This window comes from Lipophrys pholis (assembly GCF_963383615.2).
Source record: "Lipophrys pholis genome assembly, chromosome: 11".
Taxonomy (NCBI): Eukaryota; Metazoa; Chordata; class Actinopteri; order Blenniiformes; family Blenniidae; genus Lipophrys; species Lipophrys pholis.
Window position 1 is genome coordinate 31,310,394 of NC_137631.1, and position 17,913 is coordinate 31,328,306.

Sequence of the window (17,913 nt, forward strand, 5' to 3'; positions counted from 1 at the left end):
TCTGTAGTGAGGACAGGCTCTGTAGTGAGGACTGCTCTCTGTAGTGAGGACTGCTCTCTGTGGTGAGGACTGGCTCTGTAGTGAGGACTGCTCTCTGTAATGAGGACTGCTCTGTAGTGAGGACTGCTCTCTGTAGTGAGGACTGGCTCTGTAGTGAGGACTGCTCTGTAGTGAGGACTGCTCTCTGTAGTGAGGACTGCTCTGTAGTGAGGACTGCTCTCTGTAGTGAGGACTGCTCTGTAGTGAGGACAGGCTCTGTAGTGAGGACTGCTCTCTGTAATGAGGACTGCTCTGTAGTGAGGACTGCTCTCTGTAGTGAGGACTGGCTCTGTAGTGAGGACTGCTCTGTAGTGAGGACTGCTCTCTGTAGTGAGGACTGCTCTGTAGTGAGGACTGCTCTCTGTAGTGAGGACTGCTCTGTAGTGAGGACAGGCTCTGTAGTGAGGACTGCTCTCTGAAGTGAGGACTGCTCTGTAGTGAGGACTGCTCTCTGTAGTGAGGACAGGCTCTGTAGTGAGGACTGCTCTGTAATGAGGACTGCTCTGTAGTGAGGACTGCTCTCTGTAGTGAGGACTGGCTCTGTAGTGAGGACTGCTCTGTAGTGAGGACTGCTCTCTGTAGTGAGGACTGCTCAATAGTGAGGACTGCTCTCTGTAGTGAGGACTGCTCTCTAGTGAGGACAGGCTCTGTAGTGAGGACTGCTCTCTGTAGTGAGGACTTTCTCTGTAGTGAGGACTGCTCTGTGGTGAGGACTGCTCTCTGTAATGAGGACTGCTCTGTAATGAGGACTGCTCTCTGTAGTGAGGACTGCTCTGTAGTGAGAGCTGCTCTCTGTAGTGAGGACTGGCTCTGTAGTGAGGACTGCTCTGTAGTGAGGACTGGCTCTGTAGTGAGGACTTCTCTCTGTAATGGGGACTGGCTCTGTGGTGAGGACTGCTCTGTAGTGAGGACTGACTCTGTAGTGAGGACTGCTCTCTGTAGTGAGGACTGCTCTCTGTAATGAGGACTGCTCTCTGTAATGAGGACTGGCTCTGTAGTGAGGACTGCTCTCTGTAATGAGGACTGCTGTCTGTAATGAGGACTGCTCTCTGTAATGAGGACTGGCTCTATGGTGAGGACTGCTCTCTGTAGTGAGGACTGCTCTCTGTGGTGAGGACTGCTCTCTTTAATGAGGACTGCTCTCTGTAGTGAGGACTGCTCTCTGTGGTGAGGACTGCTCTCTGTAATGAGGACTGCTCTCTGTAATGAAGACTGGCTCTGTAGTGAGAACTGCTCTCTGTAGTGAGGACTGCTCTCTGTAATGAGTACTGCTCTCTGTAGTGAGGACTGCTCTCTGTGGTGAGGACTGCTCTCTGTAGTGAGGACTGCTCTCTGTAGTGAGGACTGCTCTCTGTAGTGACGATTGCTCTCTGTAGTGAGGACTGCTCTCTGTAGTGAGGACTGCTCTCTGTGGTGAGGACTTCTCTCTGTAATGAGGACTGCTCTCTGTAATGAGGACTGCTCTCTGTAGTGAGGACTGCTCTGTAGTGAGGACTGCTCTCTGTGGTGAGGACTGCTCTCTGTGGTGAGGACTACTCTCTGTGGTGAGGACTGCTCTCTGTAGTGAGGACTGCTCTCTGTAATGAGGACTGCTCTCTGTATTGAGGACTGCTCTCTGTAATGAGGACTGCTCTCTGTAATGAAGACTGGCTCTGTAGTGAGGGCTGCTCTCTGTAGTGAGGACTGCTCTCTGTAATGAGGACTGCTCTCTGTAGTGAGGACTGGCTCTGTGGTGAGGACTGCTCTCTGTGGTGAGGACCGCTCTCTGTAGTGAGGACTGCTCTCTGTAGTGAGGACTGGCTCTGTGGTGAGGACTGCTCTCTGTAATGAGGACTGCTCTCTGTGGTGAGGACTGCTCTCTGTAATGAGGACTGCTCTCTGTGGTGAGGAGTGCTCTATGTAGTGAGGACTGCTCTGTAATGAGGACTGCTCTGTAGTGAGGACTGTTCTCTGTAGTGAGGACTGGCTCTGTAGTGAGGACTGCTCTGTGGTGAGTACTGCTCTCTGTAGTGAGGACTGCTCTCTGTGGTGAGGAGTGCGCTCTGTAGTGAGGACTGCTCTGTAATGAGGACTGCTCTGTAGTGAGGACTGCTCTCTGTAGTGAGGACTGGCTCTGTAGTGAGGACTGCTCTCTGTAATGAAGACTGTCTCTGTAGTGAGGACTGCTCTCTGTAGTGAGGACTGCTCTCTGTAATGAGGACTGCTCTCTGTAATGAAGACTGTCTCTGTAGTGAGGACTGCTCTCTGTAATGAGGACTGCTCTCTGTAATGAAGACTGTCTCTGTAGTGAGGACTGCTCTCTGTAGTGAGGACTGCTCTCTGTAATGAGGACTGCTCTCTGTAGTGAGGACTGCTCTCTGTAGTGAGGACTGGCTCTGTGGTGAGAACTGCTCTCTGTAATGAAGACTGGCTCTGTAGTGAGGACTGCTCTGTAGTGAGGACTGGCTCTGTAGTGAGGACTGCTCTCTGTAGTGAGGACTGCTCTCTGTAATGAGGACTGCTCTCTGTAGTGAGGACTGCTCTCTGTAATGGGGACTGCTCTCTGTAGTGAGGACTGCTCTCTGTAGTGAGGACTGCTCTCTGTAATGAGGACTGGCTCTGTAGTGAGGACTGCTCTCTATAGTGAGAACTGGCTCTGTAGTGAGGACTGCTCTCTGTAATGAGGACTGCTCTCTGTAATGAGGACTGGCTCTGTAGTGAGGACTGACTCTGTGGTGAGGACTGCTCTCTGTCGTGAGGACTGCTCTCTGTAATGAGGACTGGCTCTGTAGTGAGGACTGGCTCTGTGGTGAGGACTGCTCTCTGTCGTGAGGACTGCTCTCTGTAGTGAGGACTGCTCTCTGTGGTGAGGACTGCTCTCTGTAATGAGGACTGGCTCTGTAGTGAGGACTGGCTCTGTGGTGAGGACTGCTCTCTGTCGTGAGGACTGCTCTCTGTAATGATGACTGGCTCTGTGGTGAGGACTGCTCTCTGTAGTGAGGACTGCTCTCTGTAGTGAGGACTGCTCTTTGTATTGAGGACTGCTCTCTGTGGTGAGGACTGCTCTCTGTAGTGAGGACTGCTCTCTGTGGTGAGGACTGCTCTCTGTAGTGAGGACTGGCTCTGTGGTGAGGACTGCTCTCTGTGGTGAGGACCGCTCTCTGTAATGAGGACTGGCTCTGTAGTGAGGACTGCTCTCTGTAGTGAGGACTGCTCTCTGTGGTGAGGACTGCTCTCTGTAATGAAGACTGGCTCTGTGGTGAGGACTGCTCTCTGTAGTGAGGACTGCTCTCTGTGGTGAGGACTACTCTCTGTAATGAGGACTGGCTCTGTAGTGAGGACTGCTCTCTGTGGTGAGGACTGCTCTCTGTAGTGAGGACTGGCTCTGTGGTGAGAACTGCTCTCTGTAATGAAGACTGGCTCTGTAGTGAGGACTGCTCTCTGTAGTGAGGACTGGCTCTGTGGTGAGAACTGCTCTCTGTAATGAAGACTGGCTCTGTAGTGAGGACTGCTCTCTGTAGTGAGGACTGCTCTCTGTAATGAAGACTGGCTCTGTAGTGAGGACTGCTCTCTGTAGTGAGGACTGCTCTCTGTAGTGAGGACTGGCTCTGTGGTGAGGACTGCTCTCTGTAATGAGGACTGCTCTCTGTTGTGAGGACTGCTCTCTGTAGTGAGGACTGCTCTCTGTGGTGAGGACTGCTCTCTGTAGTGAGGACTGCTCTCTGTAGTGAGGACTGCTCTCTGTGGTGAGGACTGCTCTCTGTAGTGAGAGCTGCTCTCTGTAGTGAGGACTGCTCTGTAGTGAGGACTGGCTCTGTAGTGAGAGCTGCTCTCTGTAGTGAGGACTGCTCTGTAGTGAGGACTGGCTCTGTAGTGAGGACTGCTCTCTGTAATGAGGACTGCTCTCTGTAGTGAGGACTGCTCTCTGTAATGGGGACTGCTCTCTGTAGTGAGGACTGCTCTCTGTAGTGAGGACTGCTCTCTGTAATGAGGACTGGCTCTGTAGTGAGGACTGGCTCTGTGGTGAGGACTGCTCTCTGTAGTGAGGACTGCTCTCTGTAGTGAGGACTGCTCTCTGTGGTGAGGACTGCTCTCTGTAGTGAGAGCTGCTCTCTGTAGTGAGGACTGCTCTCTGTAGTGAGGACTGCTCTCTGTAGTGAGGACTGGCTCTGTGGTGAGGACTGCTCTCTGTAATGAAGACTGGCTCTGTGGTGAGTACTGCTCTCTGTGGTGAGGACTGCTCTCTGTAGTGAGGACTGCTCTCTGTAGTGAGGACTGGCTCTGTGGTGAGGACTGCTCTCTGTAATGAAGACTGGCTCTTTGGTGAGGACTGCTCTCTGCAGTGAGGACTGGCTCTGTAATGAGGAGTGCTCTCTGTAGTGACGACTGCTCTCTGTAGTGAGGACTGCTCTCTGTGGTGAGGACTGCTCTCTGTAGTGACGACTGCTCTCTGTAGTGACGACTGCTCTCTGTAGTGAGGACTGCTCTCTGTGGTGAGGACTGCTCTCTGTAGTGAGGACTGCTCTCTGTAATGAAGACTGGCTCTGTAGTGACGACTGCTCTCTTTAGTGAGGACTGTAAATCTACATGTACCATAAAACAGCAGGGGAGCGAGCCACACCCCGGAAGTGGCCAATGAGGATGCTCGAATCCGACCTGAACACCACAGGGGTCCGAAATTCAAGCCTGGGTGAAACTTCTCCTACCAAATCTCTCTGCTTCTCAATCTACCCTTCGAGGGAGACACATGTCTCTGCCTCAGGATGATGAAGAGAGCACCCGAATAGGAGCAAAAGACCAGAAGAAACATCAAGGCCAGCCTGCTGGTCACCATTACTGCTCTAAGATCACTTCATTGGTGTTTTACACATTTGTAACATGAACTGCTAGGACGCACCATATCATGTGGACGTGAGATATCTGAAACGTAATCTTGTCGTAATTTGAAAAGAGTGAATACTCTAATAACATTTTTTTTTTGCCAAAAAAACTGCAATTTGCCAAATAACAGCAAAGAATGTCAAGATAAATATGAGTGACTGATGTACGTAGCTCTTTAAGCATCATAGTGTCCAGACCAAAAATGTCTGGTTGGAGATGGCCGCAGAGAATCGATACACTATTAAACATCCCTCTCCGAGACACTCGTTCAACTGAGAACAGGTAGAATTTCATCCATAGAGTCGATGATACTGTTTGAAGTTTCAGGTGCTAAACAACTTGCAATATTAGCCACAGAATCTACAAAGTAATGACTGAATGCCTCGGCCACTTCTCCTGGCTCATATATTACATTTCCCCCCATCTTGATGTCCAGAGCTCCATGCACTCTTTTGTTGTTGTGTTGTGGAATTTCGTTGTTGTGTAGACCATTTTAGGAAACCTGTAGTTCCACCACGGCAGACGTCACTAACTTGAACCGCCTAATTTGCAAGTGCGACTGCCACACCACCGTGATCGCCTTTCACTAACTCCTTTAGGAAGTCTCCTGACACCTTTCACTAACTCCTTTAGGAAGTCTCCTGACACCTTTCCTTAACTCCTTTAGGAAGCTTCCTAACACCTTTCACTAACTCCTTTAGGAAGCCTCCTAACACCTTTCCTTAACTCCTTTAGGAAGCTTCCTAACACCTTTCACTAACTCCTTTAGGAAGCCTCCTAACACTTTTCACTAACTCCTTTAGGAAGCCTCCTAACACCTTTCCTTAACTCCTTTAGGAAGCTTCCTAACACCTTTCCTTAACACCTTTAGGACGCCTCCTAACACCTTTCACTAACTCCTTTAGGAAGCCTCCTAACACCTTTCCTTAACTCCTTTAGGAAGCCTCCTAACACCTTTCACTAACTCCTTTAGGAAGCCTCCTAACACCTTTCCTTAACTCCTTTAGGAAGCTTCCTAACACCTTTCACTAACTCCTTTAGGAAGCCTCCTAACACTTTTCACTAACTCCTTTAGGAAGCCTCCTAACACCTTTCCTTAACTCCTTTAGGAAGCCTCCTAACACCTTTCCTTAACACCTTTAGGACGCCTCCTAACACCTTTCACTAACTCCTTTAGGAAGCCTCCTAACACCTTTCCTTAACTCCTTTAGGAAGCCTCCTAACACCTTTCCTTAACTCCTTTAGGAAGCCTCCTAACACCTTTCCTTAACACCTTTAGGACGCCTCCTAACACCTTTCACTAACTCCTTTAGGAAGCCTCCTAACACCTTTCCTTAACTCCTTTAGGAAGCCTCCTAACACCTTTCACTAACTCCTTTAGGAAGTCTCCTGACACCTTTCCTTAACTCCTTTAGGAAGTCTCATGTCTCACTCGCTCATTGCTGCTGCAGAGGTTGGGGGGAAAAGCCTCTGTGAAAAGAAAAAGAAAAAAAACTGACAATCCCGCTCCCCTCCGCTTAAAAAAACTAACAAAACACTCTAAGTTGTTATAGAGTTACTATACATATCTTTTATTATAGTTGGTCTCTTAAATCAGGTGTACAAAATGGCGCTGTGGTAACCAGTTTATGACAGTAGGTGTCCCCCGAGTGCTAGGACCAGTAAGTGAAACTCCACTCAAGCATACTGTCACATTATTGATCAAATCAAATGAGACTTTCAGCAATCATACACTGATAATCACGTCTGTTTCTTTCTGCTGCACTGGAACTTAGAAGTGTAAAGCAACACAGCTGCCTGCCCAAACACTGGAACAGGAGCCGACAGCAGCTCCAGCAGGAAGTTACTGGGACAAGATGAGAAGTTCTGATGGACCCGGGATGTTGTTCAGGAGCACAACCATTTAAGGCTTAAACTCTTGGATAATAAACATGCTATGACCTCGCTAATGACGACATCATACTTGGTACTTTTGGATGACGTCACACGCTGCGTTGGTGTGTTGAGCGCCGCCGCCCCTGGAGTTGGTAAAACAGAGTCTTTTTAAACTATTTCCAGAGTATATTTTTGTGCCCTGCTGTGGGAAATGGTAACGTAAGCTGCCTCTTTTGATCCCAAACTGGGATCTTGATGATCCGTCACTTTGATCGTCAGTGGTACGGATCCGAGATCTGCTTTTCATTACATAGAACTATAGAGGCAGAACGAAAATATAAAAAATATTCAAATAAGTTAACTAATATTCTAAGAGTGAGTAAGAAAGATTATTATAAAAGAATATCAGAGGATAATAAAAACAACATTAAAGGAACATGGAAGATACTAAATAATATTATAAGAAACAGTAATACACACAATAGTCTACCTAAGTATTTTATTGATAAGAATGTGGAAAATTCTACCATGAATGAAGTAGTTGACAGATTTAATGAATTCTTTGTAAACGTTGGACCTGAACTAGCAGAACAGATCCCTGATACTGGGAGTTATGGAGAGCATATAGCTATACATATCTATCTATATACTTATATACCAGAAAGAAATCCTGGTTCTTTGTTTCTTAAAGCTGCGACAGAACAGGAAATATTGGATATTGTTATTAAAAGCAAGAATAAAAACTGATATTGATGTGTCACTAGTGAAAAGGGTAATAGAAGGCATCTCCAAACCAGTAACATACATATGGAAGGGTTCATTTCAAACTGGTTCATTTCAAAATAAAATGAAAATAGCCAAGGTCCTACCTCTATATAGAAGTAGAAACAAGCATCATTTCACTAACTATAGACCGTCTCATTAGTACTACAATCCTCAAAAATACTGGAAAAACTCTTTAACTGTCATGCCCTCCACTTCTCAAACCTAATTTGGTCCATTGGCACCATCTGGTGGCCTCCCTGCCTCATGGGCATGACCTCACCTCCAATAAACTCAACTGCTTCCAGCTGTGGCGGGGAGTGGCCTCCCCACCTGCACCTCTATATAAACACCAGTTGAACATGAACCGACACCAAACCGTAAAATACTTCAGCCTGGTCCTCTGCGTAACTGGATTCCTGTCTGCCTCCTGCCTGCCTGGAACTACGATCCCCTCTAACCTCCCCACTCCTGTGCCAGACTCCTCCGCCCGTCCTCTTTGGCTGCGATCGTTTGTACTTTGTTTTCTAGTAGTTTTTCCGTCAGGAGTTTCCCGATCGTTTTCTGTTTTCTTCTTAGTTTTAGTTTTTGCCTTAGTAGGGTTTATTGTTCCCGCCCTTTTAGTTAAAATAAATCCGGAATTCAAATTCTGTGTCTCCTGTTTTGCTGTCTGCACTTGAGCCTCAGTTCCGTCCCATGACATTAACAACAGATTGGACTCATTCTTAGAAAAATCAGTATAGATCTAGATCAAATAGATCAACAACACTGGCAGTAACTGAAGCAATAGAACTAATCACCAATACTATAGACCATAAGAAATATACTGCAGGGGTATTCTTAGACCTGAAGAAAGTATTTGACACGATCAACCAGGACATATTGATCCATAAACTGGAAAGACATGGTGTCCAGGGAATAGTACTTGATTGGGTCAAAAGTTATTTAAGTGGGAGACAGCAGTTTGTAACGGTGGTGACTAGTCCTCATCATGTCTAGAGATTGTTGGTGGTGTCCCCCAGGGGGCAGTACTGGGTCCCCCAGGGGGCAGTACTGGGTCCCAAACCTTTTATTTTATATATTAATGATATGTATAAGGTTTCTAAGCTACTGCATTTTGTACTGTTTGCTGATGACACTAATATTTTTCACTCAGGGGACAACATAGTACAACTGCAGGAGGAAAGAACTACAGAAATTAACAAATTAAAAAAAAGGTTTGACAGCAACAGATTCTCATTAAATTTAGGAAAGACAAAAATATTGTTATTTGGCAATTATAAAATGAGCAGAGGTAAAACTAAAAGTGGAGGGGGTAGAAATTGAGAGAGTTCATGAAATTAAATTTCTGGGGGTAATTATAGACGACAAAATGAGCTGGAAACCACATATCAAACATATACAGAGTAAAGTCTCAAGAAACATCGCAGTACTGAATACAGCAAAGAACTCCATACTCTATACTACTCACTACTCTCTCCTTATTTGCAGTACTGTGCTGAAGTTTGGGGCAAAAACTACAAAACCACATTCTCTTCAATAAATACCCTTCAGAAAAGAGCAATAGGATCCTTCACTCATCAGGTACACACTAACACAGTATTACTCAAGCTGACTGACATTGTGCAGTACCAAACATTATCTACTACCAGGGAATACTCAACAGTATTTCAACAATGATGAAGAGTCACAATCTAAGGAGGAAATGTAACTTTAAAGATTTGGTAGGACCAGTAAAGGGTTTTGTCTCTCAGTATGCGGGGTGAGAGTACTGAACGGGTTTACTGTGGAACTGAAGTAATGGCCAAATATGAGACAGTTTAAAATGCTGTATAAAAATATGATTTTCAAGAGGATGAGGATGAAGAAGGTGTGGCCAATCACTGGGTATTTTAGGTTCAAATGTCTCGTCATTTATTTTGGTTATTTCTACTGTTCGTTTCTTTCCTAGCATTGATTAGTTTTGCTCGTCTCGCTTGTAGTGTTTATGTGTATTGTCTGTGTGTAGTGTTTGTGTGTATTGTCTGTGTGTATTGTCTGTGTGTAGTGTTTATGTGTATTGTCTGTGTGTAGTGTTTGTGTGTATTGTCTGTGTGTAGTGTTTGTGTGTAGTGTTTATGTGTATTGTCTGTGTGTAGTGTTTGTGTGTAGTGTTTATGTGTATTGTCTGTGTGTAGTGTTTGTGTGTATTGTCTGTGTGTAGTGTCTGTGTGTAGTGTTTGTGTGTATTGTCTGTGTGTAGTGTCTGTGTGTAGTGTTTGTGTGTAGTGTTTATGTGTATTGTCTGTGTGTAGTGTTTATGTGTATTGTCTGTGTGTAGTGTTTGTGTGTATTGTCTGTGTGTAGTGTCTGTGTGTAGTGTTTGTGTGTATTGTCTGTGTGTATTGTCTGTGTGTAGTGTTTGTGTGTATTGTCTGTGTGTAGTGTCTGTGTGTAGTGTTAATGTGTATTGTCTGTGTGTAGTGTTTATGTGTATTGTCTGTGTGTATTGTCTGTGTGTAGTGTTTGTGTGTATTGTCTGTGTGTAGTGTTTGTGTGTAGTGTTTATGTGTATTGTCTGTGTGTAGTGTTTGTGTGTATTGTCTGTGTGTAGCGTTTATGTGTATTGTCTGTGTGTATTGTCTGTGTGTAGTGTTTGTGTGTATTGTCTGTGTGTAGTGTTTGTGTGTATTGTCTGTGTGTAGTGTTTGTGTGTATTGTCTGTGTGTAGTGTTTGTGTGTATTGTCTGTGTGTAGTGTTTGTGTGTATTGTCTGTGTGTAGTGTTTGTGTGTATTGTCTGTGTGTAGTGTTTGTGTGTAGTGTGTGTGTGTATTGTCTGTGTGTAGTGTTTGTGTGTATTGTCTGTGTGTATTGTCTGTGTGTATTGTCTGTGTGTAGTGTTTGTGTGTATTGTTTATGTGTATTGTCTGTGTGTAGTGTTTGTGTGTATTGTCTGTGTGTATTGTCTGTGTAGTGTTTGTGTGTATTGTCTGTGTGTAGTGTTTGTGTGTATTGTCTGTGTGTATTGTCTGTGTGTATTGTCTGTGTGTATTGTCTGTGTGTAGTGTTTGTGTGTAGTGTTTGTGTGTAGTGTTTGTGTGTAGTGTTTGTGTGTATTGTCTGTGTGTAGTGTTTATGTGTATTGTCTGTGTGTAGTGTTTGTGTGTAGTGTTTGTGTGTATTGTCTGTGTGTAGTGTTTGTGTGTAGTGTTTGTGTGTATTGTCTGTGTGTAGTGTTTGTGTGTATTGTCTGTGTGTAGTGTCTGTGTGTAGTGTCTGTGTGTATTGTCTGTGTGTAGTGTTTGTGTGTATTGTCTGTGTGTATTGTCTGTGTGTAGTGTTTGTGTGTATTGTCTGTGTGTAGTGTTTGTGTGTATTGTTTGTGTGTATTGTCTGTGTGTAGTGTTTGTGTGTATTGTCTGTGTGTAGTGTTTGTGTGTATTGTCTGTGTGTAGTGTTTGTGTGTATTGTCTGTGTGTAGTGTCTGTGTGTAGTGTTTGTGTGTAGTGTTTGTGTGTAGTGTTTGTGTGTATTGTCTGTGTGTAGTGTTTGTGTGTATTGTCTGTGTGTAGTGTTTGTGTGTAGTGTTTGTGTGTATTGTGCTTGTATGGTACATGTAGATTTATATGTGGGACTGTACATGTGTTAATGGATGAAGGTATTAGGTTGTGTGTGTATGTTTATATAAAACAATGTATTTAGTATGAGTGTTTAATTAGGTGTGCATATATTATAGAATGTTAAGTACATCTTACTCACAGCATACGCGTTATGTATGATGTGTGTACTGTGTGTGCTTGTGTGTGGGTATAAGTGTTTATGTCTGTCTGTAGATATGTATGAATGGACGTGTTGGTATATATATTCTATGTACTGCACAGGACGTGGCTGTGGCTGTGTGTGTGTGTGTGTGTGGCTGTGTGTGTGTGTGTGTGTGTGTGTGTGTGTGTGTATCTATGTATGTATGTGAGAGATGGAAGGAAGTTGATTATACTGTTTACTTTAGGACGAGGGTGAGAGTAAATACGTTTTACATCTTCTCACTCCTTTTCGAATACTCCTCTGATTGTTTTTCTTGATTTATTTTTATATTATTATTACTGTTATTCGTTTATTTATTTGAGAGGAAAACTTTGTTTTTCTTTTTCCTTATTTTTTTGTTTAGTTTTGTACCTTGATATTCGAAATAAACATAAAAAAAAAAAAGCCAGCATTTCCATTGAACTTATCTGCAGTCATTTCCTTTTTATTTACAAACACCATGCATCAAACCAACACTTCTCATTTTCACTCACCTTCTGCTCCTGCATCAGAACTCCACTAGATCGGACATCCTCGGTCCATCTGGCTCTTCCCCAGTATGCCTTAAAGTCACTGGCAGCCCACTGAAGTTGGTTCCCTACAGGCACACACACTTCTGACTTTAAAGTCGGAATTCTGAGGTTAAAGTCAGAAAAGTTCTGAACAGAACCGGTGACAAAGAACAGCCCTGCCGGAGGCCAACGTGCACTGGGAACAGGTCCAACTTACTGCCGGCAATGCGAACCAAACTCCTGATCCGGGCGTACAGGGACCGGACAGTCCTTAGGAAAGGGTCCTGGACTCCATACTCCCGGAGCACCCCCCATAGGACGTCCCGAGGGACACGGTGGGATGTCTTCTCCAGGTCCACAAAACACATGTGGACTGGTTGGGCGAACTCCCATGAACCCTCGAGTACCCGGTGGAGAGTATAGAGCTGGTCCAGTGTTCCACGACCTGGACGAAAACTGCATTGTTCCTCTTGGATCCGAGGTTCTGCTAACGGCCGGATCCTCCTCTCCAGAACCCTGGAATAGACTTTCCCAGGGAGGCTGAGGAGTGTGATCCCCCTGTAGTTGGAACACACCCTCCGATCCCCCTTCTTAAAAAGCATTTTCTTGTCGTTAAAATTCTTTTTTCAAAATTATTTGAAATTTGGGGTTTTTGGTTCTGATATGACCTGGAGCGAAAACTGAGCTGCCATCGTTGGTGCGCCCACCCCGGAAGTCCGGAGGGGTGTAGTTTTGCTAAAAAATTAAAAGATTAGTAAGCCATTCAATTTTCTGTTGATGAAAATACATCTTTATTGTTTCATATCTGCACTCAGACAGTTGCTGGGTTTAGTTAGTTGCAGCTGGCTACAGGGAAGAAGCAGCATCCGTGTTTTTGAGCCCTACAAACTACTAAAAGCTCCCAAACTGAAGTGGAGTTGAAGTTTTTTAATAAAGTGAAAATTCTCAATTGAGTAGCTCTTTATTTTATGATACAAACATGATATTTCCTGTTAATCTCCAGTATTTCAGTCAGTGGGTGTTGGTTCTTCATCATGACGGGTCGGTGATCCGCTCAGCTGGCCAGCCGGTCGTTCAGATAGTTGGAGGTCTTAGAGTCCTGCAGCAGCGTCTTGGTGACATCGTATAGGTTCTGCTGGTAGGCAAGCCTGTAGCGGCTGTACACGTCATCGCAGTGAGACAGCAGGCGCTTCACATTGGGAGTGACGCTGCTGGGAGCTCCATCCAACCTGGAAAACACACCATGTGAGCCACTTGCTGCTGATTTCAGGTCCTTTCGTCACAGAACCCTGCAATCGGGGTAAGTTTTGTCCACTGTGCCACCGTGTGTCCTTACTTTTTGAAGATGTCCTCGAACAGACCCGAGTTGAGGGCACGGTGGCATTTGAATTCCTCCAGGTAGGAAAAATCTCCGTTCAGGACCACCTTCTGAAACAAAATCTCTGCCCAGTCGGGAGAGTAGCTGTACGCTTCAGACACCACAAACACCTGAGGGAGAGAGGAAGCTTAAGCTGAGTTTTACCCCGAAACTGCCTTGGAGAAACGCTTCAGGTTTGCTTTTGACTAGAAAGACTTTTTTTTTTTTACATGCACAGTTGTAATTTGGAAAAGCTGGGAGGGTTCAAACAGGTCCCAGTGTGTTCTGCTGAGTGAGAAACGGGTCCAAATGGCTCTGAGTGTTGAAGGTTGCCGACCCGCGGCCTAAGGAGAAGCAGTGAGGAAGGGCTGTGAGATGAAGCAGGAAGGGGTCAGCAGACCTGGTAACACCGGGGCACAGCGAGCACGGTGCTCAGCAGCTCGGCCGGTTGCAGGTTGATGATGCGCAGGTCCGAGCCCTGGTTCAGGAAGTGCAGCTGAAGGGTGACCAGCTTGGCTGTGCGAACACAGCGGCTGGCCTGACGGACACACGAGTCCTGGAGGAAAGCACAAAAACACACAGTCAACACCTCAATCTGCTTGCTGATGAAATACCAGTCCAAGAACAGAAGCAAACCACTAGAACTCCACACTTGGTGCCAGAACCTGGTAAAGCTCAGACAAGTAACAGTGACCAGTGGACAGAGAACCAACAGAGTTGGTTTCCTGATGTGATCAATCACGGCTGTTTTCGATGATCACAAACTGCAGCCGCAGGATTTCAACCACGGTTTTTTACAAACACAAAATGAGATCAATTTATTTACTTTATCAGTCGATGAGATTTAGATGATGTTTCTTTTAATTCAACATTGCATATATGATTCTTCCACTCTGTTGGCTGCAGCCAATTTGGAAGAACCACTTTTTGATTGAAAAGATACATTTTTCGCATTCAGATTTAAAGTTAAAATGAAGTTTCAAAGTTGAAGCTCCTCTTTAAGAGTTGACTGGTTTGAAAACATCCCCTGACCTATAAGTTAACTTGTATTAGTTTTCAGATGATCCACTAGCATTAACACCAGATTCAAACTGGACAGAAATGCAGAACATTTCTCAGTTCTATTTGATGTGATGTCCACAGTTTTTCATTATATATTCCACACAGCCTCTCAGCACCTTGGGACCTGGAGTCATTGTCATACCTTGGAGAAGCTTTCAGCAGCATCTTTGAGCAGACTCAACACTTTCATCAGGGAAGTCTTCAGATCAGGAGTCACCACTGAAACCAAACAAAAAAACAAAAACAACATCAGGAGTAGGCTCCGTTTGATTGCACACCGAATTTTCTGGTCCATTTAAAAGCAAAAATGATGAAAAAAGTTTTTCTTTGTTTCACTGTGTACTTACACTAATACACCAAGCTACAATCAAAGATGCTGTGCAGTTTTTCATTGTTCTTCAGCCGATTTAAAAACAGCTTTGGTAAATCTCACCAGCATCTATTACACCGTGTTCCTGATAGTGATGCACATAACTCATCAACTGAATGTCTGTCACCTCACTACATCAGTACATCAGAAATATTAGAAGGTTCAAAGTTTGATTTATGTACAAATTCAAGGGTAACTGTCATGTGCCCACCCACCATTATACACAGCTACAGAGAGCTGTTCTCTGCAACCAAACAAGTAAAAGAAACACATTTCCAAACCAACAGCAAGTAAAACCACTGATATCTCTGATACCAAGATACAATATCAGTACAACACCGATACCAGCAAGAAAGACGATCTACAAAGGACCATGACTTTTATAATACATTTTGATGAAAGAAAAACTGAAAACTATGCCACTACTATCAATATTCCATTCGGCCCTCGCCGTCGCCCTCTGGCTTGACTCCGCCTGGCGCCTCCCCGTCCCAGGGCGAGTCGCTGCAGTGATTGTTGCTGCCGATGTTCGCGGGGACCGCCACCGCGCCGTCTTGTCAAGGCCCCACCGATCTCCGCAGAGCCGGGACCGGACCGGCCCGACACGCCGCCGCCGCCATTCCGGCCATCGCTGACGTGCGCCGCTCCCGAGCCCCGGAGTGCCCTCCTCCACTGTAGTGCAGGGATCGGCTGCGCCACACACCTCCTCCTCGTCCAGGGAACGGTACGGCACCACCGGCGCAGGGTACTGCGGTACAACGGTCCTTCGATGCGCAACCCCACCGGGACAGAGGAGGCGTCCCCGTCTCCCCTTTTGTTGCAGGAATGCCTCCATCAGCTGCCGGTCCAGCACAGCGTGCTCCCGCTGCAGCCGGGTGATGTCCATGAGCAGCCGAGTGAACTCATCAGCTGTCTTCTTGGGAGTCGCTGCTCCCGGGGTGCTCCTCCATGCTCTGTAGGTCTGACAGGGAGCCAGTGTAGCAGTGATGCACACCATCGTCGGGTTCACCCACAGAGGCACAGAGTCAGATTTCCAGTTTACCATAATTTATTAAATTAATACAAAACTAAAACTCAAAACACACTCCAACACAACTTCCTCTTTCAGGCTCTTCTGTGTGTCTGCGTGTTAACTCCCGCCTGTCACCTCTGTGTTCTCTATGCTCTTCCTTTATGGGCAGCAAGCATTGAAATGCCGGTGGAGGACCCCACCCAGCCACAGACCTTCAAAAGGAAAGATCAAAGGGCACAGACTGAGTATGAAGTGGCCCCAAGCTGTAAAGCTGATAAGAGAGGGTTTCCAACTAACCCACAATGTATTTTGGGTTAGGGTTAGTTCTTTTATAATCCCATACAACAAGACACACTAAACTAAAAAATACAACAGTGTAATTTTTTCAGGGTTTTTTTGTTTTAAACACAGCAAAAAGATTTCCCTTACTTTGAATTATCTTGCATATTATTCTGAAACTAGCTGAAAGAGACCAAGTAGGCATAAAGTCAATATGAGGCCAATGGGTTTATTTTTTGCACTAAAGTTTTCATCAAACTGTTACAGCCTAATGTACAAAATAATTTGTGCCAAGACTACTTGGAGTTTAAATGAGAAATAAGCCTGTTAAATGACCATTTATATTTCTGGTTGTTTTACCAGAAGAAGAAAGAAGAAGGAATTGCAATTTATTGAATCGTTTTATGTTTATTTTAACCATTTAGAGCCAATACTTTTCAGAAAAAGTACTTAAAATGGCACTTTAAAATCTAAGGCCATGTTTACACATACCTGGGTATTTTTTTCTTTAATTTGTTTATATTTCTCTGCCTTTGGGCCTTTTATTTACAGATAAACACAGTTCTATTTCATCCCTACTGACCGCCAGAGGCAATGCTTTAGCACTGGATATCTATGTCTCATGTACACACTGGTGGAGCACCTATACCAACAAAGTCACCTGTGACCCCCCGAGTGACCCCCGGAGTTTATAAGTTCCGGTGTCACCGGTGGATCTTTTCCTTTTGAATTTCTCGCGCACGTATGGCCGATTGGACGTTAGTCCAGCAAAGATCGTGGAGAGAAAAACTTCGGAATGAGCCGCGGTGTCAGCAGCCCCGCGACCTTACAGGTTGGAGCTGCGAGCCTGTGTTCGCCCTCCAAGGGGCTGGATAGGATGCCAAGATATGGTTTCGTACAACCGGCTTCTTTCCGTGTGTTACCTTGACCACGGCGCCGGGTTAGCAGCAGTGTCTTCGCTCAAGCTAACGAGGCGACTCTAGCCCAGGTCAGTGTTTGCCCGGCTTCGGCTGCCGCTTTATGTTGTTTGTCCGCAGTTAGCAGCAGTGTTTCCACTTGAGCTAACGAGGGATTACAGCCCCGGACAACCCGCTTCTCCACTGCCAGGTCCCTGCGGTCAAACGACCGGGTGAAAGCGCCGTGGCGGCCCCAAGTGCCAAGAGACCTAGGGGTAACATGCTGGCAGCCAAGGTCGACCGATAGTCGGCTGAGCTGGGTCAGATGAAAGACCTTCTGAAGGCTCTCCAGCCTGGAGCTGGGATGGGAACTCTGGCCGATGACGACGCTATGTCCATCGCCGGATCGGCAACCAAGTTCACAGATCTTGGGGTGGACGCCCTGTCGCATACCTCGGAGTCGCTCTCCCGTTCCTCAGGGCAGAGCCTACTGCGTGGGGCTGAGGACACCCCTATGGGGTCTATAATCCGTGGGGCCCTCGCTCGACTGCAGCTCGATGTCCCACAGGAGAATCCTGCTCCCGTTAATGCTTTCTTGAGGCGACAACAGGCGAAAAGCATTTTTTCAGTCCCATCGGAGGACTATGTAAGGGAGCTTCACACCTGCAGGAGAGACACCAAGGCGTTCTCCCACTCCATCTCGGATGCCAGTGCCCTAGCAGCTATGCAGGACGCTGCCAAGTATGGGTTGGGCCAAATACCAGCTATAGAGCCGGCTATCGCGTCTTTGATAGTGTTTCCGGACGAGTCCTTAATGCCCGACGCTAGGTGTCCTCGACCCCAATGCAGGATAACGAACGACTTGCTGTCGAAGGCGTACAATTCCGCAGCCCTCATGGGGCGGGTCGGTAACTCCCTCTCCCACCTTATGATGGGTTGATGCATCGGTGATAGTTCTCAGCGATGCTTTGCTTCAGGCCTTCGCCCGCATGGCCCCCTGGCCATGACGGCGACGACGGGGCGTCTTATGTCGACGCTGGTGCAGGCAAGAAGGCAGGTGTGGCTAGCGCAGTCACCTCTGAGTGATGCATGCCAAAGGATTCTCCG

The 17,913-nt window shown here is 46.0% G+C and overlaps 1 protein-coding gene across 1 annotated transcript in view; it reads right to left on the reverse strand.

The window, feature by feature from the left end:
* Positions 1 to 12,594: 12,594 nt before the first annotated feature.
* The window catches only part of spg11 (SPG11 vesicle trafficking associated, spatacsin), an 89,263-nt gene continuing 83,944 nt past the window's right edge, over positions 12,595 to 17,913 (reverse strand). Inside the window, 4 exon segments of the mRNA XM_080475706.1 lie at positions 12,595 to 13,059; positions 13,167 to 13,318; positions 13,588 to 13,743; positions 14,392 to 14,468. Coding sequence (XP_080331832.1) covers positions 12,885 to 13,059; positions 13,167 to 13,318; positions 13,588 to 13,743; positions 14,392 to 14,468 — 560 coding nt within the window. The 3' untranslated portion in view covers positions 12,595 to 12,884.